The 25,228-nt window shown below is 48.8% G+C and overlaps 1 protein-coding gene across 2 annotated transcripts in view; it reads left to right on the top strand.

Annotated features, from left to right (window-relative positions):
* adamts3 (ADAM metallopeptidase with thrombospondin type 1 motif, 3) overlaps window positions 1–25,228 on the top strand; it is a 113,582-nt gene that overhangs the window by 7,042 nt on the left and 81,312 nt on the right. For both annotated transcript variants that reach the window (XM_035638733.2, XM_035638734.2), the window contains exons 3-4: window positions 455–909; window positions 21,836–21,992. In XM_035638733.2, the coding sequence (XP_035494626.2) occupies window positions 455–909; window positions 21,836–21,992 (612 nt within the window). The remainder of the gene's footprint in view (window positions 1–454; window positions 910–21,835; window positions 21,993–25,228) is intronic.

Here is a 25,228-nt window from a genome sequence, read left to right as displayed (position 1 = left end):
GAGTTCCGACATTTAGTCTGGGCAGGAAGCGATTCTGAAGCAATACGCGTTTTGTAAAAATCTGTGAATATGTCCTCGCTGTCGCTTTTGTGTGCACCGAAAGAAAAATGTGTGTTTTTTCGGTTCAGGCTCTGTAAATACAAACAAAAAAAAAAGGTGCTGACCGCACCACAAAACACTGAGATTGCAGTGTGTGAAGATCACTCTTCAACACCTTAAGAGACGTGGTAGCGGTAGTGCACCAAAAACTCTGCCGAGTGGTTAGATCGTCGGACTCCCACACCGGAGGACCCGGGATCGTGGCCCGGCCAGAGAAGTAAATTCACAACAACAACAAAGAGAGAAACAAGCTTTCTCCAGAATCGCTTACTGCCCCTTTAATCGCATGGAAATTTTGGAACTGTTCTTTTGTGTTTCCTGTAAAAAATCTCACGGCCGTCGTGTTGTTTTGCAGACCAGCTGAGGAGCCGCCTGAAGGAATACGGCCTGGTCACTCCCTTCAGCACCGACTCTCACGGACACTACCTGTCGCACCTGCTCTCGGCCGCGCACAAGCAGCGCGTCAAGAGGGAGGCGCTCTCCCCCGGCGAACCCGAGCAGAAACTCTTCTTCAACATCTCCGCCTTCGGCAAGGAGTTCCACCTGCGCCTGCGCCCGAACAACAGGCTGGTGGCCCCCGGGGCGATGGTGGAGTGGCACGACGACGACGACGCTCGAGGATTCGGGAATGCCAGCGACGACAGCGCGGGTGGCGATGCCGGGGCGGGCATCAACCGGACTGAGGCCCGCAGCAGCGGCGTGAAGGAGAGGATACTGCAACGGGAGCTGCTCAAGACGGACTGCACCTTTATCGGGGACATCTCGGACGTCCCCGGAGCCTCGGTTGCTATTAACAACTGTGACGGACTGGTAAGTCCTCCTCATCCATAAAGCTCCTCACTCCCCCATCCCTCCGAAACCCCGTCTTTTCATTGCAAAAGTGCCATGACCTTATCAAGTGACACTTAGGAATTCGAGATGTCCGTAACTCCTGAGTTAAGCATTTCTTTACGTCAGCACTCAGCGGTTTTTTTTTTTACAGCACATTGTTCGTGGGCATATTCTTCAGGCGGGCAGACGGAATGGCTTTTTGTGCAGAAGTTTGTCACGGGTGAGTGGCCATCCATTGGTCCCACAAACCCAACGGATCTTTCCCCCCCGACCTCTTCGCATCATAAAACACGAGTCGCCTTTGTGCTCCACAAAAGTCGGCAGTACCATCCTCCCCATCACCCCTCGTAAAACACTTGAACAGTAATCGGGAAATGACCTGGGCCCCAATCTTCCAGATCAGGCCAGAGAAACATCTCGCGCGTTCAAGCAAAGTGTCGGTTAGCTTAAACCAAAGTCCTTCAAAGGAAGCGCCTCCGCTGAAATGCCGCAGCAGATGTTCGAAAAGCGAAACAAAAGGATGTACCCGTAACCCCTCACTCCTGATGGGGCGTCCAGAAATCAACGCGTTAAAAAGATCAAGCTGCTGTTATGCTATCTTTGTTATTATAAAAACAGTTCCTCTGAGGAAAACCGAAAGCAGCGACGAATCCACCCTGTTAACAAGTACAGTGTGTGTAGCTGTGGTCAGATATTGCTTAAGTGTACTTTATTCCCTAAGAAGAAACAGGTGTAGTAATAATGCAGAGCAGTCATCTCATCTCGCGTCTCGATCATTTGAATGAACTGACAAATCTGTGTTTACTGGAGTGAAACCTTGACCGTACTTGTTGACTCCTCTCAGCAACTAAACACCGAGGCGCGTGGCCAAGCATGATGCCCGCAGGCAGAAATGCGGCGGCCGAGACTAAACTACAGCTCACAACAATAAAATAGTTCATCACCCGATGCAACCGCACGGCATTTTAGCCGCACTGCTAGTGGTGGAGCCTGTTGTTTGAGTCCACTACTTGACCGGACTGAAATATCTCAGCAGCTATGTAATGGACCACCATTACAGTTTGTACAGATACGCAGGGTCCCCAGAGGATGAGCCCGAATGACTCCGTTGATGCGTTGACTCTTCACGTCTTCACCAGCAGCCCGCGTTCATCACTAAGCCAGATGGATTGGCACAAAACTCGGGCTTGAGTGGAACACCTCATCAACTACCGCAAACATTCATGCTCCCTGTGGGCTGAACCATAATCAGATTGGTGATCATCTGACCCTTCATCCTGCCCCAATAACGGGCAGTTTGTCCAGTCCTTTGTACAAAGCTACTCGTGCTAGTAGCGTTCCAAAGTAAACTACGCCGTGCTGAACTTTAGAAATCAGCTCTGCGCCCTAACCCTAGCCTCAGACAGCTGTTAAACAGCTCCCGCTTTGGGCCCAATGTCAGCTTTGTCTTATTAATACGTTTTAATAACCACGGAGGTGTACGAGCGACATGCGGCCGCGGCTGCACAGACACTTAGTTGGTAAGATAGTTAAATCTTTGGTCTTATAGTTTTCCGCAGGGGGATTTTTGACGGTAATTAAAAGCAGTAAGTGACACCGGCCTCATCTTTTTAATCATACACCTTCGGGGGTATCCGTCTTAATCTACTGTACCTCGGGGCACCGCGCAACTTAATCTGTTAGACTGAGCAACAGACTGCTGGAGTGTAAGATTGCACTGGGCTGCTGCCTTTGTAAAGGTTTACCGTCTGTGCACAAACCCGGCTGCAACATCACATGATGATAGTGAGCGAAAGTGCCTCTAGCAATTCGGGTCTTGTGTGCGAAGACACGGGCTGCACGTAGAGGTTATCACTTTCGTCTCACGGCAAGAAGGTCCTGGGTTCGGGTCCCGGTTCAAACCAACCGGGGAGTTTGCATGTTCTCCCCGTGTATGCGTGGGTTTTCTCTCCGGGTTCTCCGGCTTCCTCCCACAGTCCAGAGACATGCAGAATGGGGTCAGGTTCATTGGAGACTCTAGATTGATCGTGGGTGTGAGAGTGAATGGTTGTTTGTCTCTGTATATGTGACCTGTCCAGGGTGAACCCCGCCTCTCGCCCGATGTCAGCTGGGATTGGCTCCAGCCCCCCAGCGACCCTTAAATGGATAAAGCGGTAGACGATGGATGGATGTGCGAAAACACGTAGTACTGCAAAGCCCTGCTGTCTGCGTGTTGTTGGATGTGTGAGTGCTCCTCCTCAGGACTTGATTCTCAGTGGATGGCCAAAAGGTGCTCTGCAGGGGTTTGCTTTATTCTCTCCACATTAAACGCCTCGTAACAAGGCAGCACATGTTGGCAGACGAGTGTGAAAGCGGGAGGCTTTTGACAGTTACGCCGGTCAGCCAAAAGTGAGTGATACTGACCTGCTGCTTTTTAAAGGTGGTAGTTTCGTAAAAAATTCCAAATTCGAACACGTTGACGTACGCGAAGACAGCTTTTGTTTCAGGGTTTCCGCTCGAAACATCGTAACGCCGTCAAGTCAAACACCATGTAACTCCAGACAACGTGTCAGACATGCAATTTTTATGTGCAGATGAAGGTTATGATGAATAAAGATCTGAAAACAGAGGAAAGCGAGAAGCCATTAATAATGACAATAGCACCGATGACGGTTCATACACTTAAACGTGCCGAGTGGAGGAATCTCCAAAGTCGATTATAAAGTGAGCAAGAATCAATCAATTATTAATAAATAAAACATCTCAAACAAGCGTATTAAAGTAAGTGCAATCTCCAGGCTACAGTAAATGCACCTTAAAAATCCCGCCTTTGACAAGTCGTGTTATTAAAGTTCATAAAGACATAAAGCTCGCCAGGAAGCAGGAGCCTCAAAGTGGAATTCATCTGGAAGTAACAACACGACTGCTCCCATCTGAATGAATAAACAGATTTACAATGAGCAGTATTTTGCATGGTGGACGCACTGAGGCCCGAATAAAGACACTGGTCCTTATTTATTTAAATGAAAAGCAGAATCTGACGAGAAGATTGTCACCGAGAGCGTTTGTCCGGTTTTATTTGGTTAAACTAATTAAAACATGAATCAATCGTCGAAATGGCACGCGGATTCATTTTTATGTATAATTGTTTCAGCTCTACAAGACAACAAACGGAGACCTATTAAATTCCAACGCTGGGGTTTTAATTGACATATTCCATGGCAGAGCATCCCAGCAAGTCCAGATTACTTTAGATCACACCAGACGCCAAATACATCCGGCTGTCGTTCATCTTGAAGTTAGTTTGGAGACACCCGACTGTCTGTAGAGGACAATGAGAAGATACAGTATGTTGAAGGGCCTACGGGTATGTGTATAATGAAGGAAAGAAACGAGAAAGTGAATATGAATTATACTTATTCCAGCATGACTCATTTAATGTGTAGGTTTAGCTCATCTGCTTTTGTTGCTTGGTCGGCCCCAGAGACCCCGGTCCTGCCTTTGAGGAATGTTAATTAGTTCACTAACTGATTTAATGTGAGTGAGCCAGAATCCTCACAGGACATGAAGTACTATGTATTAAAATGAAGTTTCTCTTTGTAAGCCTAGGAGACTTCATACTTTCGTCTTTTACACTGTCTTTGTATCATCAAGGACAGTGCAACGCAGAAATAAGTTCAAGGCTGGATCAGTGAGTGGGCAACTGCCCCCGAAGGGGGGGGGGGGGGGGGGGGGTTTAACTCCATATAATTCCCATTTAGATAACCTAATTTTACAAATGCAAATTCAGTTTTGTAATTTGCACAGCCGAAGAAGAATACCATCTGCACCACGCCCTCGTCTTGAAGATGTAACCTGCGTCAAAAAGTAAATAATAATAAACCATTGATTTGCGATCCCAACGTACAAGTGAATAATATTTTTGATTCTGTGCTCTACATCCTGGGGAACGGAGTGAGCAACGTAAGGAGAGTGAGAGCATTGTCGAGCGTGCTCTGCTTCGCTCCCCACTGCAGCGTCGGTGTGAGAATCCTCTCAAAAACAAATATGACAATGACGACAGATGATAATTCCCGTCAGACCTTTGAGTCAGCGCAGGATTTTGGTCGTTTCCCCCAGAATTGGAGCGGGAGGAAGCAGTTTGTCACTCGGACAGATTCGGAGACGTTTACAGTTGAACCTCACGGGGGGAGTTGGGCCTGTGGGGGGGGGGGGGGGGGGGCGCACACAGGAAGTGAGTGTTTTGCTTTGTAAATACTGTTGTGGCAGGATGTCACTTTGAAGTCGCCGGAAGCCTTCGCAGGTCAACCGCTTTTCCCAATGGAGGGATGATCCGACACGGCTGCCGCTGCACAGCAGCATGTCACAGTGTGCGATGGCGTCAGTGGGTATTTATTCAAGTTATTTTAAAGAAACTGCCACATGAAAAAGCGTCAACAATATAAATTCGGGATAAAATCTGAATTTAAAAGTTGCAGCCCAAATCCTTTTTTTTTATTGTGGCGGTGGGGGAGTGTGATCACAAAACTTTTCCCTTTCTCCAATCTTTCTCATCACTTTCTTTTACCGGAATCATCCTCTGCAGCCATCAGCATCACCGGAGGACTTCGTGTACCACACACTGCGGCAATCAGAGCCCCCCCGCCGCCGCAGGCCGCTGCATATTTCGGGACATAATGCGACAAAACCGATGATCTGAAATGAAATCTGTGCGTGTCAGTGTGACCTCGCTTGCTCTTTAAAAGAGCAAAACATTATGAGAATGAGACGGAGAGTCAGAGAAAAACAAAAAGATGACACAGGAATCCAGTAATGCATCAGTGATTTAAAAAAAATTAATAAATGTATTTTCCAAAAAATATTTTTAATCAGTCAATAATCTGATTACAAAAATATGGTTGGCGCCCCCAAAGAACCTGTTGATCAGTAATCTCTTCTGTTCTGGAAATCCTGTGACAGGTCCAGTCTGTAGGAATGTGTGACTCTAATGGCGAAGTTGCATTTTGAGTCTTGTCAGGGAGAAGCAGGTTCTCTTTCAGCGTTTGGTTTGACCGTTCTGGGCTCCTGCAGAAGCACGACACGGATACGCAATCACTCTTTGTTCCAGGCGATTATACACCTTTTTGCAAAACACAATTATGAATATTATACTTCCTAATTCCTACTGTTGGACCTCTCACAGTGGACACAGACACATCCACAGCTCATTTGGGCTTTTTTTTTTTCTTTTTCTCTCCCCCGAATGTTCCTGTCACTGTCTGCGTCTGGAGGCTGTCAGACTCACAATGGAGCTTAATCTATAATTGCGACCGATCAATTCTGCGAAACAACACATTGGTGGCGACAGCTGCGCAATACGCATGAAAATCATTCAGTTTTTGGGTTGTTTTATTTTTCATTATTTATTATTATTATTATTTTATTTTTTGAGTGAAAATCAAGTCAAAGCCAAAATGTGATTAGCCTGCACTGAACTTGCTAAACACGATCCGCTTTTGTTTTTTCGCCGCCACCCCTAAATTTCGAGGCCTGCGTAACTCGACATCAAACACCGAACGCCAAAAAAGAAAAAAAAACCCGACCCCAGTGGTTTGCTGATGAAAAGAAGCCCGTCGTCGAGGGGCCGGGGGTCTTTGATCTCGAGTGGTAGCCCTGGCCCTCGCTAGGTGTGTGTTTTACTGTTTCTTAATTATAGCCAGGCTGCTGTCTGGAAGTCTTTACGGCAGCAGGCATGTAGCCCGGCTGCTGAATGCTGCTGAGGCAGATACCTCCTCCCTGCAGATCCCCGTTGACCCGCGGGGGGGGGGGGCCTTCACGTTGCACATGGCCGCATGAGAGAAGGATGTCTTGATAAGCACCGATGAGAAATGACCAGTTGCTGCGGCTCTGTTTTTCTGCCACGTTTTTAAAGCGCGGGCCAGAAATGAATCTGTCGGGGGGGGGTCGGGGCGGAGGGGCGCATTCAAATAGGGCCGACGAGGAGGAGGAGGAGGAGGAGGAAATCCGCCGGCCCATTGGCCCATTAACCTCCGAGGAGGCGTGATTGGTTAAAACCTGGATTATTTTCCAAATCTGATTTAAACTTTAAACCATGGATGTTGCAGCGATGTGTTACACAGGAGTCTGCACAGAGACCGCCGAGGCTTCTGGGATGCCCCATATTCTCCATGTTTTTATTGATGGATTCCTTGAAAAAAAAAAAAAAAAGTAATGTGAGGTTGTTCGCGTCTGCTTTGGGAGATTATGATTGGCATTTTTTTAATTTTACACCTGGCATTTTACGCGCAAAACAATCCATGGATTAATTCAGCGGATAGTCAACAGAGCAAAAGATCATCAGTCTATGTTCATCACATTTTCATACTCATGGAACATCATATTTCATATTTCGTGATCCCGTCAGGTCCGAGAACGTCCCACACTTTTCCTAGAGTCTCGTGTGGCCGCGAGCAGTGGGTTGTCAGGGGTTACCGTGGTCAAGGCGATCAAGGCGTTCAAGTATCGATTTCAAAACAACTTTCCGAGTGTTGAAATTGCGAGAAAAAAGTAAAATCATCCGGACACGCGTGGATAAACGTGACTGATATTTGCCAGGACGGTCGGGGATGCTGGTCCTCTTAGGTCTTGAGTAAAGTATTGAGGAGACGGATCCTTCTGATAAAGATTTATAACCCTGTGCCCGTCCTACACATGAACACACAGACATTCGAGCCGGTTTGAAGTCTAAAATCTTCAAAAACCCTTTTGAACTCTTCCACCGTCTGTGGAAACGCGGGCTCCGCGGAGGCCTTCGCCTCCCCTCTTTACGGGACATAATGACAGAGTTTGATTCTCGAGACACACCTGGTCCGCGCGGAGCTTCTCTTTAAATGAACGGCGACGGCGGTTTAACGAGTGCAGTGCGCCCGTCGGGAGGAGGAGTGACCGTCCGTCCCGGGCTGAGGTCTCTCTGTTGCTCACGGGGGCTTTGAAAGTCGAGCAGCACCCGACCCTTTAAAAGGGACGATTAGAGCAAACAGCGGAGGAATGCGACTGACCTCCATGTCAGAGGAGGCTGCGTGCTGTACCGTTTCACCTCCTCCCTCCTCCACATGACTCCCAAGGTATCTCGCCTCTCCTGGTCCGCGCTCACAGTGTTGCCCCGTCGCAGAGTTGACGGTCTTGCGTTGCTGCAGATTATTTATTATGGGGTCGATGAGCCCGAAAGGCAAAGAGAGAGGGGGAGGCGGGGGTGGGCGGGGCCTTCTCATGTCTGATGAACTGTTGTTTAGGGCCTAAGGGACGACGGACGTTATCTCCGGGGGTCTGTTTCTCGTCCACACATTGCAGAGCAGTGGGAGGATTAGCGAGGACATTAATACAATCGGTTACAAGTGACATAACGGCGGACGGAGCTTCGGGGTCTCGAGAAAAACGCAAACATTCAGACTTTTTTTCCATTTTTCCATTTAATCCTCCGAGGCAAACACGGGAAACGCGTTAATCTCCCGGCGAGCGAGGTTTTGCTGCGCGCACCGATGCAGAGAGGCTTTGTGCCGGAGTGTTGTTATTCTTGGCCCGGCCCCCGACGCGACCCGCACCTGACATTAGCATTTACGCGCGGCGCTGTTGAGGTTAAACACTCGCGGATTACTCTTGGTGCGACTTTTGGCGCTTCTTGATGCGTTAAGCCCCCCTTCAAATGGGATTAACATCAACCAAACGTTCCCCGGTGGTCCCCCCCCGGTAATTTAATTGTCATTGTTCCAGACTTAAATCTTTGTGAAATTACAGGAAAACGGTCCGTGCTACAGCAGGACGGAGGCAAAAAAAGGGAAAGTGAATAAACACGAAATAAACATCCATAGATCTGCTCAGTTCCAATTGAAAAAAGAACCTGAACCTGAAAATCGTCCGATTTTTTTTTTAACGTTTTATCAGTGTGCCCGTCTCTCGGGGTCGACTCGGAGGTCACGTCCACCTCTTGGGACCACGGTGTCAAAGAGCACAACGAGCCTATCGACCCCTCTTCTGCCCTGATCCTCTGGGGGAAGAACTCAGGGGAACCATTTATGATTCCTAACTTGGGGAGCTTGGTGAGGCTGACGACGGGGGGGCCGCCGTTCGCCAAAGTCTACTTCAAGCGTCTGCCCACCCAGTGAGGGTACAAATGATGATGTGTAGTCGACAATCAATCCATCTCTTCGCAACATGACTTTTTTGTGCTCGGTATGTGGTTGATGAATTCTGGAGCATCGATTGATCTGTGCAAGTGGGATGATTTCCATTCCGGCAATAAGAGATCAGAGTCCTGCCATTTATCCAGCCGTGCCTCTGTTAATGGAGCGTCAGTGAATGCAACTGTACACTCCCACTCCTTCACAGGATAATGGCAAAAATTCACCTTTATCCACCCGCCCGCCTCTCGGGGCCACTTACAAATGCCATTCCACCTCTCGCGCTTGTGCCGTTTGTTGCGTGTGCAGCGAGCTCCTCAAGTATGGAAGGCCAGACGGGCCCAGAATGACTTCTTTCGAAGACAGCGAGCGAGCCGGGCGTCGTCGGGGAGTCTCGATGGCTCTGCTCAACGCTCGCTCCGTTGTCAGCGAGACATTTCCCCTCAAAGACTTTATCATCAGGGAGATTATGGACTTTCTGTTCCTCAATAAAAACCCGGCAGCGGCATATGGGATTTTCCTTCATCGGCCAACTTTGTCCTGCAGACTTGTTGTTCCATCCACACGCCAAGGCTCTCGGGCCGCGGGGGATTTTTCTTGACCGCCTGCGGGTTATCGCAGAGACTTTGGAACATATCGGTTGGTCGGTTGGTTGATGCCTGTCGCGTTTTACTGACCTGTTTCTTCCGTTTATAGAGTTGGACAATGTTTTAATCATCACGAGAGTCTTGAGACTTTGTGCAATCGATGCTGCTGGAGCCGCTCGTGACTGGGTCTTCTGTCTCGATGGCTGTGCTCACCGCTCGCTCCGTTGCCAACGAGACACTTCTCCCCAAAGACATGATGGACTTTCTGTTCCCTGAATAAAAATCCGGCAGCGGTTTATGGAATTTTCATTCATCGGCGAACTCCGTCCTGCAGATTGTTGTTCCATCTTTGACTGCCTGTTGGTTATCGCAGCCTTTGTGGAACATAACGGTTGGTTGGTTGATGCCTGTCGCGTTTTACCGCCTTCTTTTCTTTTCGTTCATGAAGTTGGACAAAGTTTAAATTAAGGGTGTGGAGACGTTATGCAACATGTTATTGGACCCGCTCGTGTTCCCCTCGGTGGCAGATTCGGCCCGTCTCAGTGTCTTTTGTCTCTTCACGTTATCCCAGCCTGACTCCTCGACGCTCTGCGGGGGGGCCACACCGTGCGCTCCAGGACTCCTTGTTCTCCTTTTTTCACTGACGATCGTGTCTTTGTGACTCTGGCGGTGCGTTTGAGGTCCTTGTCGTGCTGCAGAAGAAGAATTCGCCGACCAATCAGACGGCCCCCCTGATGGTATCGTGAATGAATGATTGCGATGATGAATAAGAATCTTAACATCCAGAGCGCCTAAAGCCTTCTGCACAGCAGTGTCGAGAAAAAGTTTCTTTTTCATACTTAGCTTTTGTTTTTGTTTTTTTGGTGGGGGGGGGGGGTGAAGAAAAGTCATCTTCCCCCTATTTTTTGGAAAGACACGTCGTAAGTGAACCAGACCCCAGGAGTGCCGCTGAAAATGGTATTTTAACTTGAGTAGGTTTTTCTTTTTTCCACGCTAGAGGTGACAAGAGGCTGTCAAAACATGTCCAAACCTCTCTGCAACAACAGATTCACTCCGACTCCCCCACCCCCCTCCCCCCAGTCCACTGATACTGTATTCTGCAAAAAGCAATATAGGACACTGAAGTGTCTGGAGCTCTGCGGAGAGCGTAACAACGCCACAGGAAACAGTGAGAGGAAAGTCGAGATGCGAGCTGTAGTTTTTTCTTAATGCAGAAGTCAGACAATGTGAATGTAATTGGCTCCTTAGACACATGTGCACGACCACAGTAGTGCTGCAGCTATCCATTATTTGAGTATTCTACCGATTATTCCATCGAATAATCGGATAAAAAGAGATACTTTCCTCCTTATGAAAGATCAAGTTAATATACAAAACACACACTGAGCAGTACGTCACATGGATTAAACGAAGCTTCCAGCAAGAATTTGAAACTATTATTTTTTTTATGATGGAGTTACTCGAGGAATCAGAGCCGGCCCAATACTATCGTCAATGCTTGGTCGTTCGCACGCCTTCTGTAAATCGAACACAACCGTTTATGAATTCAACGAGCTGTAGCCGCGTTGCTTACATCATACCAATGTCATCCTTTATGCTTTTATGATTTTTAAGTCTTAAAAGTGGCCTACTCACAATAGCGGTCCAGCGTTTTAATATTCAAAGTGATACAGTACTGAGTGGAATCTAGCTGTCGTTATATTTCCACAGTTTTCAACTCACACTCTGCAGCTGCATTATGTAGGACAATATAGTGTAATTGTTAGATTCCTCTTTGTGGTGACGTGTAGTGAGGAAACTTAAATCTTTACCGGGGACAAGACAAAGGGAAGATGACATCCCGCCTCACTGTGGTGGACAGGTTGTGTTCAGACAGAAATCCGTCTGATTGGGTGCCAAGGTTTTCCGCGTGGCCCTAGACGACGTGAAGGTTCTGACCCAATCCCGTCGATCGCGGAGCATGAGATCCGCGTCACGTGTGAGAGTCGGGGGGCCAAAGTTAAATCTGACCTTGTGCACTTTGTGCCACCTACGTGCCCATCGAGTGCCATCTTTTATTTCGCCGTGGCGGACACACCGTGAGCTGTGTGGAAAGGCCTCGAAGCAGCGGTGAAACACTGCTCCAGCCCCGCTCGTTTGTTTTCCACGAAGCAGGACAGCTGGAACGAGAAGAAAAAAACCGAAAAACCCCTCCCGTCCTCCTACCCTGTGTTGCATGGAGGAGGATTATTACTTCCTTCTCCTCGGCAGGCCTTGGCAGACGAGCCGACCGGCCCCGGCCGACAGACACAGACAAACACGGGGGCCCCGACCCGAGCTCGCGGCTCGCAGACTGGATGTCAGGCCGCTGATGTTAACCGTTGCCACGCCAGCATCTCTCTCTCTCTTGGAAAAAAAAAATAAAGAAGAAAACTTGGCCGCCGCTTAATGTGTGTCACGTTGCATAATCGGCCCCCGCCAGCCAAAAGGGTGAGGCACTGCCGCGTCTGCGGCGCGCGCGAGTGTAAACACACGGCCTCGCTCGGCCCGATGGCTACCGCGTCACGTTGGAGTGTCCTCTCGGAGCGAGGAAGACCCCCCGCCGGAGGACGTCGTCACCGCGGCGCTCGTCAGCCCGACCCGGGCGGCGCGGCGCGGCGCGGCGTTCGGACTGCGCCGAGATGCCGAGATTTCGTGGAGAGCGACAAAGAGTTCAGGCGGCCCTGAAACTTTCGGCCCCTCGGAGACGTAAAGGAGCGTTCTGGACGTGCGGAGGGGGAGGAGGAGGAGGAGGAGGAGGAGGAGGAGGAGGAGGAGGAGGAGGGAAAAAAAGAAAAAAGCTAAGAAAATATCCTTTTTGATTAGGGAAAAGAAAGTGAGCCAGCTCCCTCTTCTGCAGGCGTGCACAAGCGTTTTATTCACTAATAGTTTCTTAATGTTCCTTGTTGACTCAGCCAAGGCTTGTTGCAGAGGCTTGACCCCAGAGCTGTTTGGGTCTTTGGTTTGAGGTACAGGAGAGGAGGGATGGAGGGGGGGGGGCACCACACCACACCACACCACACCACACCACACCACACCACACCCCACCACACCACACCAGCAAGATGTGCAAACCCAAGCTATTTCTTCTTCTTCCACGTTTCTCTCCTCAGCCGTCGGGGGCTTTTTTTCTTATTTTCATTGATATTTATGTGTTCAAACGTGTGTTTCAGTCGTGACCCGTACAAACCCGAGGAGAACCCGCATTTTCTGTTGTCGCTCTCAGGCGGACATTGCCGGCCATTCACCCGGCGCGCGGAGGGTCTATTTTCAAGCCGAGCGCGGACTCCCCTCACCGCCTCCTCCAAAGCCGCCGGCAAATGTTTGCGCTGACGCACCTGAAATAAGTTCCCCATATTGTTTTCTTCCACTTTCCCTGCCCCCCCCCCCCCCCGGACGCGCTGAGCGACAAACTCCCGCTCGATTCCCATTTGAATATCCGTAAAGGTTCGTTTGTGTTCCTCCCCCCCAAAACATAATAATAATAAACTCTGCTCCATCACATCAGAGGTAAAACTTTAAAACAGAAAATGAAAGAAAAACGCACTGGAGGATGAAGATAAGAGGATTTATTATCATGTTAATTTGCCAAACAGACTTCTGCCATATTTGACTGTTAATCATAGCGAAGCACAAAGAAACAGTGTCTACGTCTTCTCCGGGGGCGCGAACACTTCTCACTGCCTCCTTCTTTTGCGAAATCATAAGCAATGAACTTGTGTGTTTTTTTTTCCTCTTTTTTTCTTCTCCTTCCTCCTCAAAAGCTCCTGTAAAAAAGGGGCCGGGGATGAAAATGGCAGGTCACGATGACGGAGGTTTGCTCACATTTTTCTAAAAGGCAAACACACCTTTGAACAACACACAGGGTGAAAGGTGGCAGTGTCCCCGGCTCAGTCCAGAGCCTCTTTTTTTCCTCTCCCTCCAAAACGAAAGCGCGCTCACACCGACCTCCTTAAGAAGTTTGGACTGAACGAGACTGTTTTTTTGAAAAACTGGAGCCCTTCAGCTGAATCCCATATGTTTTCGTTGGCAGACGAGCGCTGTCTGCTTGGCCCGGGGCCGATGTTGGGGATATTAAAACTGATGGAACACAGGACTCTTGATCCCCTTTTTTGAGGGGCTTGTGTTTAGGCACCAACTGGCGGAGCCTCTATCAGACACCTGCCATTGTCTCCGCGCTGATCGTGCCCATCAAAACCCCCGAAAAGAGAAGAAGACGCACAGGCCCGGAGAGAGCCGAGGGGTTCTTCAGGAGGCCGAACGCGCTCCCGTCCCACAGCTTTCACAGTAATTACCCACAACGCCTTTCACCTCACTTACTCCCCCCTTGCGCCTGGAGATTGTTCGCTTGTGAACGAGGCGCCCGGATGATCAGTGTTTCTTTGGCGCTGATGAGGTTGTGTGATTACTGTACGTGCAGCGCATCCGATAGCCGGATAATCCCGCTCCGAAACGTGGCCTCGCCTGAGAGTGAACTCGAGTTGCGCTCAGCCGATTAAAGTCAATCTTTATGCTCTCTCGAAAAAGCAAACCACTGAGAGTGTCACCTTTTCTCTCTCTCTCGCTCTCTCTGAATCACAGTCTTAATTGAATGTGCAATAAGTCGCCTCGTTCGCCGCGATGGCTGCGACTTGTGACCGTCTCTATCGTCCAATGAATCCATCGGCCCGTTCGTCGCCCCCACCTTTTCTTTTTTTCCGTCTGACAACTTTCAGAGCAAAGTTTCGTTCTTTGGTTTCGTGCGTAGGTCTGTTTAAGTTTTTTTTTTATGCTCTCCCATCCTGATGAACTTCTAGTGAACTCCTTAAAAAAAAAGTTGTTTTTTCTAAACTTTTTTGTTTTCTGCGGCTTTTACGTGAACTTTTTCAGTTCTTCGTGCCAAATAGGGGAAACTTGTCTCGGCAGTCGAGAGCACGGCATCAATGACAACAACACAAGTCACGGATCAGATTTCTACTTGTCATTAAAATGTTTGGAAATTGTAAAAAAACCCAAAACATTCATTTCCGGTTTCTGGCAGCGTCTAAAAATTCCACGCGAACGCGACGTACTCGGGAACGTTTTGTTTCGACAACCGTATTCAACACGACGCAGCAAACATGGCGACTCACGCGGAGGTCGGGTCCACCTCACGTGACTGTATTGAACTCATTCAGAGTTGATTATACATATGTGAACACATAGAGCTTCATATAAAGCTGGAAGCAGCTCCTATTTGGCATTTTTGGTGATTTCACATCACATCACGAGTCCCATTTAGTTGATGGTGGTGAGATTGTTCTTATACGCGGGTTTGCGCCGAGTAGCCATCGTCCAGTCATGAAAAGAAAACGGAGTCCGATGCCCGTGACAGGCCACCGCGGGCTGTGCCCGGGGCCAGGTTACAGAGGTCTATATGTGAGTCAGTGCAGGGTAATGATGAAACCCTTTCATCACGCTGGGCCAAACGAACTGCATCATTGATTAGGCCACAGACGTGTCAGGGGAGATGAAGCGGCGCTCGCCGCCGAGCGCGTTGATTCTTATCCCCTAAGAGACGGAGGCGAGGTCCGCGAAGTGCCACGGACGATATCGGGTTCAATAGTGAAATGGACCGGAGGATTATGTCCTCAGTCATAACACGAGTGCTCGGGACGCGTTCAAATTAGAAATGTCCTTGACTAATGATGATCAGCTCCAGAAATCTGCTCCCGGGCGATTTCAGGACACTGTCATCCTCACACGGGGTTGATGATGACGCATGCAGGCCTGGACCTCTTGGGGGGGGGGGGGGGGGGGGGGGGGGGGGGGGGGGGGCGAACCACGGGACACGTCACATATTTCTAAATTAAAGCTCGGAAAAAGCTGCTGTTTTAAAAATATCTGAGGATCACCTTGTCTGAGTTCTTCTAAAAACCAGACTAATGAGGAGGAGGTCCATTATATTTGACCTGGATGGACGGACGCATCCGGCGAGCCCAGCCGGCCCTTAATCAAGGCTCCTGCTCGGGGCCCCTGTGGCCTCTCGAGGGGCCCCGAGAGCGCTTGAAAAAACGCTCCGCGAGCAAGCGCTTTGTCCTTTCCCCCCTGGTGCCTCTTGTCAGAGCGACATCTATAAATTTCAGAATAGATAATGGGTGTGTTAGGTTTTAATGGAAGGTGTGGGGAACCATTTATCGCGGACGACGCCAATTTGTTTATGGTCGACGGCGAGGCGAGGCGGGTTCCGCTCGGGCACCCGGGAAAAGGCCTCGGGGCCGGCCGGCGTATCCGCTAGTCGCCGGCCTCAGTCGGTCGCGCTTGCACTTATTATTAGAATTATTCCTCCAGCAGGCGTTTGAAAATGACTCCGTGTTTACGAGGAGAGGATTTTAATTTGAACTATGCAAAGACGATCTCCACGCTCTCTCTCTTTAACTTCTTCCTTCATTCATTTCTTTTTTTTTGCCCTTCATTTCCAGGACTGTCAGCGGCGAACACACACACACACACACACACACACACACACACACACACACACACACACACACACACAGACACAGGTGAGGATGCGGAGATAAAGATAACTACCCTTGACAAAATCATTCAACAGCACCGGCTAATTCAACATTCATTTATTACACCTCAAGTGCCCTAAAAATTGCATATGACGTTAATTGGTTGTGCGTATTGTGATAAAGTCTTTTCAAGTAGATCGGCCTCATTACAGAGAAAGACTGTGAAGAACCAAGGAAACAAACGAGTGTGTGTGCGTGTGCGTGTGCGTGTGTGTGTGTGTGTGTGTGTGTGTGTGTGTGTTGACACACTAATCCCACTGAAATACATAAAGTAAAGTTTTTGCTCCGGCTCCAAATTGGCCGATTGATCTGAAACAAGGAGCAGGACAAAGTCACACTCCCTCTATTTTCAAAACCAAGGCTTGACCCATTTTGAAGTCGCACAAATTCTTTTTGGCCCCTGGCTGAATTACCTCGGTGACCGAAGCGATAATTGAAGGGGAACTTTTATAGGCGGCCCTCGTCTTCACTAACGACCACGCTCCCCCGTGCGCTTTCAGCTCCAGTCTACCGCCACGCTAAAAATATGACAGCAGGAGGAATCATTAGTGTTTCTCCAGGTTCCACAGACGACGGCGACGACGACGAGGCTGACGCGAGTAATCACACGCGGAAACAGCCGCTCACATGGAATGATGCTATTTTTCCCCACTTCTTTCTGACGCTAAAATCAACGATTGGATTCATTAATCTATGATAACTAATGATAATTGGTCGCAGCCCTATTTAGTGTTTTCTGTATTTAAAGAGGCAGTGAGCGATTTTAATCTAATTATTAAAAAAAAAAAAAAATGAACGTGGAGACACGCGTTAGCTTCTGAGGCACTCGCCAGATGTTGGGGGTTTTAAATTTGGACCTGGACTCCGCGCGTCCTGACAAGAAGGTGGCGTTTTGTTTTTTTTCGAACGCTGATATTGATGCTGAGACCTACACGGCACTGGACACTGTCTTCATCCGCACAGCCCCCAGGATCCCACCTTCACCCGGAGAGGCTCTCCGCCCCTCGTTCATGGTGTGTTCGAGGGGGCCGGCCGGTCGGACCCACGCTCCCTCTTCATCACCGGCATCTGAGCCCGTTGGCTTCTGAGAGGAATCGAGACTCTTCTCCGCTCGACTCGTGGTTGTCAGCGAATCAGAGCTAGAGCTTCATCCTCAGTTTAACTCCAAATGTTATTTGCGTCCGGCCCCTCCTTGGGGACATTTGGCTTTTTTTTTAGCTGCGAGCTGAGGAGGTCGACGCGACGGGAGATGAGCTCAGGCATGAAAAAACCAAGTGACGGGTGACGCGGTTACGGGTGGAATGATCCAGCCCCGGGACAATCCGCCGACTCTGCCTCTTCGTACTGGCGCAAGTGAGGAAATTGAAACTGCAGCAGAGCCTGACGTATGTATGCTGACATGCAGAGGAAAATCTAGAAGGGGTGTCTGCAAGTATGCGAGGAATACACACAATTACGGCTGCGAGAATGTTAAAGTTGCAGCAGTTACGAGTTACAACATGTATAATGTGAATTTTCTAAATATTCCACCACCTAAATAATTAAAAAAAAATCTGTTATGCATTGGAAAGCACCTGACATAGCGTGTCATGGCGCTTGAGAGAAAAATTGAATGAGTGTGTTGTACAGTAGCGGTCGATCCATTCAAATCACGAACATTTATTGTGAACGGCACCATATTCATGTCACTTTGCTGGCGATGCTGTGTCGAAATCCCCTCAACTCTCCTCCTCCTCGCGTCCTGCACCTCGTCCAGTCTTGTTTCAGATTCACCTCCGGCTGTCGAATACAGATTCCATTTCGAATACGATGACCTGAATGTCACACTCAGCTCTTCTCCGATCTCCAGGATCCAGGTCTTTCTCTCCCGGCACGGAACTCTTTCCTGTCTGCTGCGTGTTTGCTGGTCAACGTACAAACATCCGAGGCGTTGCTGTGGTTCCATTTTCTGATTTCTTGATCGCCGGAACCTCTACTGTACATCTGCCTCGTGGACCCACGTCCTATTCATCGTCTTCGCTTCTGTGTATCCGTCGGAAAGTATCAGGCCCGGATCATTTACGCGCGTGTGTGTGTGTGTGTGTGTGTGTGTGTGTGTGTGTGTGTGTGTGTGTGTGTGTGTGTGTGTGTGTGTGTGTGTGTGTGTGTGTGTGTGTGTGTGTGTGTGTGTGTGTGTGTGTGTGTGTGTGTGTGTGTGTGTGTGTGTGTGTGTGTGTGTGTGTGTGTGTGTGATTCAACTGAGCGAAACAATATCATTGTTTTTAAATGCAAGTTGAAATCGTCATCACTCTTTTGTCTTGCTCACACTGTGCCACTGTTGTTTCCTCTTGTTCTTATTTTCCTTGGAGGCTGTTTCTAAAAACGCACCACCTCACTCAAACAAATACAAAGCTGTTGTTTTTTTTGTCGAATTAGGAAAAAACGCAGAAGGAAAAACAAAACAAACACTGCGCCCGTGTCGGTGTTACTGTACTCGCTCTCACACTCTCTCTCCGACTGACAGTTCGGGATGTTAATCCACCAAAAAATGCTAAATTGACTATTTATACGGCGTTTTCTTGTCTTATTGAGCCACGATGCGGTTTAGAAACTCATACAACTCATATTTTCACACACACACACAGACACACACACACACACACACACACACACACACACTAATACAGCTCACTTTTTCCATCACACATCATTCATACACCGAATATATGCTTTTAAAGTGCCTTGAGATAATGTATGTTATGATTTGGCGCCATACAAATCAAAATAAAATTGAATTGAATTGAGCAATTTAGAGTGAAGCATCTCGCCCATGCACGAGGATCTTTTAGACACCGGGCATGGAACCATGGACCTTCTGGTCAGTGGACAACCCGCTCCATCTCCTGAAGAAGGAAGCACAGCGCTCCTGGTTGATGTAAACATTGATTCAAATAATGATTAAGCAATGCTGCTTTAAAATAAATATTAAAAAATCTGCTTATGAAAGTGATTTATGAAGAAGGAAATACATTGGACATGTTTGTCTGGCCTCGAGGACACACACACACACACACACACACACACACACACACACACACACAGGACTGTTTGGGTTTGGTCAGTTGACACACACTGCGATCAGACAGGTGCATCCAGAGCGCGTTCGCAAACACATTTGATCGTGTCCATGTTTAAAACATATTTTGCGTATCGTCGTTGGAGTCCCAGGCAGACGGAGGTAGACTTTAATTTTAGCCCCTCGTGTCGACAGATCCGCGATGAGAAGTGATGGCGAGTGACAGGCGGAAGGAAGCGCCCTCGGCGACTCAAACGGGCCAATTTTTTGTTCGCGTGACGCACGTCGGCATCATTACCCCGGGTCGGGGGAAAAACCTTGGCGGGACGTTGAAAACGCGGCCGTGTTGCCAGAAGAAATCAGTTCCTCTTAAACTGCAGCGAATCGGACGTCGCGTTAGGGGGCGAAAGAGGAAGTGAGAGAGCACTATTTTTCTTAGGCGGGGGGGGGGGGCTGTCTGGGTCAGAGGTCACCTGGATGCCGGTCCTATTTCATTTCACTTCAATGGCAGACTGATTGAGCTGTGAATATTCTCTTCGTGTGTGCGGAGACTTGAACACGAGTTTAAATTGTAGTGCGGACAGTTGGTGCATGTAAATAGTAAGGTGTGTGTGTGTGTTTGTGTGTGTGTGTGTGTGTGTGTCTGTGTGGGGGGGGGGTTGTTTGGTTCATCGTGGACTGTGGGAGTTGGAAGGCAGTTCAGCGTCGGCTGCACAGTCCAACAGAGTGTTAGTGGAGAGGCCAGCGCGAGGTAAGTCGGGCCTGGTTGGGCTGCAGGCGCGAGGAGCTGGACCGGCCGACCGACCCGACTGGCCAAACAAGAGCTGGAACGAATTCCTCTGGAGCCCCGTGAGAGGCGGCTCTGTCTGCGGCACAGGTGCACAGAAGCAGCCAATTTTTTTCTTTGCTATTCTGCCCAGGCAACTCGCTCCCTAGTAGATGAACATGATTGTTAAACATTGAACCATTAGTGATCGCCCCGTCTCGCTGGATGTGCCGCTGGTGACGAACGCTTCGATTGTTCATATTTGCATATGTCCTCACACTAGGCCGAGGCTTTGTTGGAATTCTAAACTGGGTTTTTTTTGGGGCATTTTCTGAAGGGGCATAGTTATTTGCAAATGCACCAGTGATTACAGACGACGCCTTTGGAATCGCATCAACCCTCCGGTGTGTGTTTGTGTATGTATTGATGCGGCCTCACCCGGCCTTCGGGCGTGCGGCGCCTGCCGTACCACATCGTTTGGATGTGATGAGCGGCACGCTAAGTCTGTTTGTGCCTTTATTGCGTTACCTGAAGCTTTGGTGTCCACCTTAAACCACGGGCATGTCTGGCTTCATATTGCGGGGAATCTGAGGGAGGCAGGAAGCCATCACGAATCAATTTTGTACCAATGTGTCGCTAATGATCGAGAGCTTTCTGATCACCGCCTGCAGCCGCCGGCTGACCCAGCTGGTAATTGCAAACACAAATGAAAAGCGTCGGCGGGGCCGATGCATCCCCTGGCTGCGAGCGTGTTGTACATGCTTTATGTGTTCGTTTAGCCACAGTCTTTTGTACGACATAAAAGTGTCTAATTTAGCATATTGTGCCGTTGCAGCGGTTCAGAGCTGTGTGCAGTGCTCTTATCCCCGCTGTCGCTCCCTCGCTGGCTCTCTCTCTCTCTCTCTCTCTCTCTCTCTAACACATTGACCTCTAACACATTGACCCCCGTGGACTAATCATCTGGAGATATCTGTCAACGCATTGTTGAGTTCTTTTGGGGGGGCTTTTCTCTGAACAAATTACTTAAAATTACATTAGTAGATCACAGCTGTCTTTGCATGTCATTGTTATGTTTTATGCATCTGTTTTACACTGGGACACGGTTTGTTTTTTTAGGGCATCAATCTGTCATTATGTTGTTTTCTTGTTTGTCGGTGTGCAATTAAAAGGAAATGGATGTAATTTTCGGCACGCCTGCAGTCATTAAGCTTCTTAAATGTTCACGCCGATAAAGAAAACAGACAAATTGAAAAATGCGACCGCAGCCTAATGCAACGATTTACTTAATTTGTGACCTTCAGCAGCATGATTGGTGTTAAGTAGATTTTTGCAGATAGGACCCGGCTTTCCCTCTCTGCTGCTCGAGAAGAGAAATGACGAGAAATCGCGTTCAACCCTCCACTTAAATTCCGGTTCTAACCTCCAGAGCCGTCACGTTGCTGACAGCCTCCTCCAGTATGTGGCTGTTATGCGTCTTTTGAACCAAAATTACAGGCTGTTCCCCGAGCCCGCAATGAAAAATACCCAGGTTTCAAGCTGTTGCTCTCAATTTGTCGAATGCTCTCCATCACACCGCTGCGACGGCTAAATGGTTTCATTCAGACACAGTTTTGCTTAGCTTGGTTAGCGTGTCCCCTCGCACGTGTTCGGAGATTTTATACTTCACGTCTCTGTCCTCATTTGTTTGTTGTTGAGATTTTACTTTAATATATGCATGCATATGGTGATGGAATTGGTGATTTTGCATCTGTGTTCCACCGTTTGTTTGAGGACCCAGAGACTCAAACTGACCCGCTCTTGTGCCGCAGGCCGGAATGATCCGCACCGACTCCGACGAGTACTTCATCGAGCCGCTGGTGAGGGGCACCCAGGAGCTGGAGGACCAGGGCCGGGTCCACGTGGTTTACCGCAGGTCGGCCGTGCTGCAGGCCCCCTCCGACATCTCTGTGGACTACCAGCCTCAAGGTAGGACACGCGACCAGGGGGACGACCTGCTACTGGGACAGGCCGCCGTAACCGTCCCTCTGTGGACAAAACTTTGTTATACCCAGTTCCTGCTACACGTGGGAGTTCAAAAAAAAAAATATTGCTTGGCGATGTAGCATCACAAACCAACGCCGTCATATACAGAATCAGCTCCTTATCATTTTTCTTTCAATAGCTGATGACAAAAAAGATCTTTCCCCGCTCATTAGGTCTTCATAAGGTTCATGGTACAAACATCACGTGTCCATAGACTGTAAATAAAAAGTGACGTAGTCCGGAAAATGGAGCCTAGGCAGAAGTGCCCGAAGCCTGTGTTCTCTGGACTCACCAGCAGAGGGCGACTCGACTGGTTGTTTCTATAGAAGTGTGTGAGAAAACGACTGGCAGGTTGTAGGTGGGCGCAAGTGGACAAGCTCTCAGTCAGACCCGGCTCTCACGTCTGGTTCCAAAAAAAAGATGGCGCTGGTCAGAATGAAAAACTCGAGGATTCGAAACGTTTGGGTGACGTCACGGCGGGCCGCCACTCGCACGTGTCGCTCTCATAGTTCCGGTTCCATGTACAGCTACCAACTACAGACCGTATATATTAAAAGGTCTCGCATTGATTTAAAGTTCCTATGGCAATTTATGAGAAAAAAACGTTAACATGTTTAGCTTATCGCAGCAGCTTTTGACAGACTCAGGAACTTTATTTCTTATTTCTTCTGCTCGTGGAGATTTTTTTTTTTTTCTGATTGCTGTAATGGAAACAATTTTCAAAGAGCGACGTGTGCCCAGCCCCAATCATCTGCTCAATTTAATTTTAAAATTACATTTCAGCGTCTATTTTCCCACATAGTCGGCTCGCACACAAGATTGTACACAACATAAATGATCAACATTACCTGATATATATTTGCCTGGCAGTTTGAAAGCAATCCCGGTCAGATTTAATTTATAGTTTTGATCCTGTCTGGAAGCCGTACACAATCACATTAGTTATTCAATAGATGAAGGAGCATCTGAATTCATGAATAGGGAAGTAATTGTCACAAAATAGTTCCAGAACTTTAAAGGAGCAGTTTTCAGTTAAGCTCCTGTGTATTGAATATGTATTCAAATATATTATTTATTTTATATATGAATCAATAAAAAAGAAGATTGAATTAAGTAAATATTCATATGAATAAATTGTTTAGTATAAATAACCATGAACCAGTGATCTGTGAAATAACAAGGTTTCATAGTTTTGAAATGGGGAATGACAGAATACTATTGGATATCATTTTTTATTTCATTATGCACATTTTTTCTGTTGAAAATTCCCTCTTTTTTTTTTTTTAGAAAATATCTTTTCATCAATGGCCACACTATGTCATTACACAAAGTGATTTTCCATGACGGCAGAGTCGTCGCCCGCCACCGGCCTCGCACAGCGGACGCCATATTCAACCTGTTGGCTAGAAAAAGAACTCTAACATTGTTCTATGATAAGATGGCCTTCGTTAGGGGTTTATTATGAGCATGGACACATGGCTTTATTAAGGGTTATTAGTGCTTCATAGATAACATTGTTATCAACTTCCTCAGCAAGTCGCGCTGCTTTGAAACAGACAAGGTTAAAAACAGACCACCGGTTCCCCTGTTGGGGCGGTGGGGGGTGGGGGGGGGGGGGGGGGGGGGGGGGGGGGGGGGGGGGGTCACCGCACCGCACCATGTGTGGGTATCGCTGCTGTATGATGCACGTCCACTCGACTCTCATACATATTCACCGCCCGAGACGCCTCCCGTATGTACGACGGCCGCGGCCTCGACGCGGCGCCTCTGGGATCACATTCACTCGGTCAGATACTAGACCCGGCGCTCGTCGAGTCTGCGGAAACGAGTAAGAGAATAATAACCGGCCAGTCGGAGGCGATGTGTCTTTCAGCAGGTACGAGCTGCCGCACGGCGGAGGCACCGCATCTCGGCTGCGTTCCGCTCGCGCGGCGTCCGATTGGATGTCAAAGCCTGAGCCGACCTCGTCTCTGGGACGTTCTCCAGACCGGAGGATTCGCAGCATTGATTGTCCCGGCAGGACTTGCCTCTGAGCAAGGCACTGTGCCCCCCCCCCCGCCCCCCCCCCCCCCCCCGACTGAGCGCCTCCTCAAAGGCCCATCGCGCTTTTCACGCAACACTTTTTTTCCTTCACCAAACCCGCGATTCTCCGCGGGGTCAAGGCGCAATGACTTTCGTGCCATTTAGCGTTTTCCCACTTTGAATAGCTGAACGCCTCAGTGACTTCCACGTCTGAAACGGTTGGACGGACACGCTTGTGCAGCTGTGTGACCTTTGGTATCGATCATGCAGGCGACAAGGCTGCGATACATTGTGCTGGCAGACAATGGGAAACAGACTTTCTCATTTTTCTTCACGTTTTTTTTTTTAGTTTTTTTTTTTAACAATTCTCTAATGTCAGTGATGGGGAAGTGTTAGATTGGTCCGCGGCAGAGGAGAGCAGATGTGTCGCTGCGGCTCACGGTCGAGGTCGCAGTGGCGTGTGTGTGCGTGTGCGTGTGTGTGTGTGCGTGTGTGTGTGCGTGTGTTTCAGCACCTCTCACTTCCTGTCGTGGCCTCAGTGGGAGCGTGAGTGTGTGAAAACAAGGAGGAAAACCCCCAAACTTTGAGTTTTCTGTACGTCCACGCTATATAGACACGGCACCAGGTGGCCAATAGAATGTGGACGCCTGTATGATGAAATACTGTATTTGAGGTTCCCCTTAATTCAGTTTTTTGATTAAAGAGTAGTTATATATGTATTGAGGTGGTTGGAGGACCGTCTCCATCAGAGGTGCACGGCTCCTCTGACCTGGTCATCGATTCCCAGTCGACGCCGCGACCGGGTGTTCGCTCTGGTGCTTTGTCAGAAAGCGGAGGTTATCTGCGCCTCTCACCATCGAGGAAGACACTTTGAGTATTTCTGTGTATTGCAGTGTTGAATCTGAACGTGTCCTCCAGCAGCACTGATCCCGACGCCCCCCCCCCCCCCCCCCCCCCCCCCCCCCCACGGTGCCGAGGCGCAGCTTCATCGTCAGACGCCGTTCTTTGTCAAATGCTCTCCTCCCGGTGATGCTTCCCCCTCCAGCTCCACGACCGTCGCCCACGTAAAAAAACCTCCGTCAGACGCTCTGCGTATCTGCACCGGCGTCGACCGGTGAAGCTCGCGGCGTTTGTTTATACGAATCGATGACGCAGAA

Source organism: Scophthalmus maximus, chromosome 19, assembly GCF_022379125.1.
Source record: "Scophthalmus maximus strain ysfricsl-2021 chromosome 19, ASM2237912v1, whole genome shotgun sequence".
NCBI classification, from domain to species: Eukaryota; Metazoa; Chordata; class Actinopteri; order Pleuronectiformes; family Scophthalmidae; genus Scophthalmus; species Scophthalmus maximus.
Note: the sequence above shows the minus strand (reverse complement) of the source record. Positions and strands in the feature narration are given on the sequence as shown.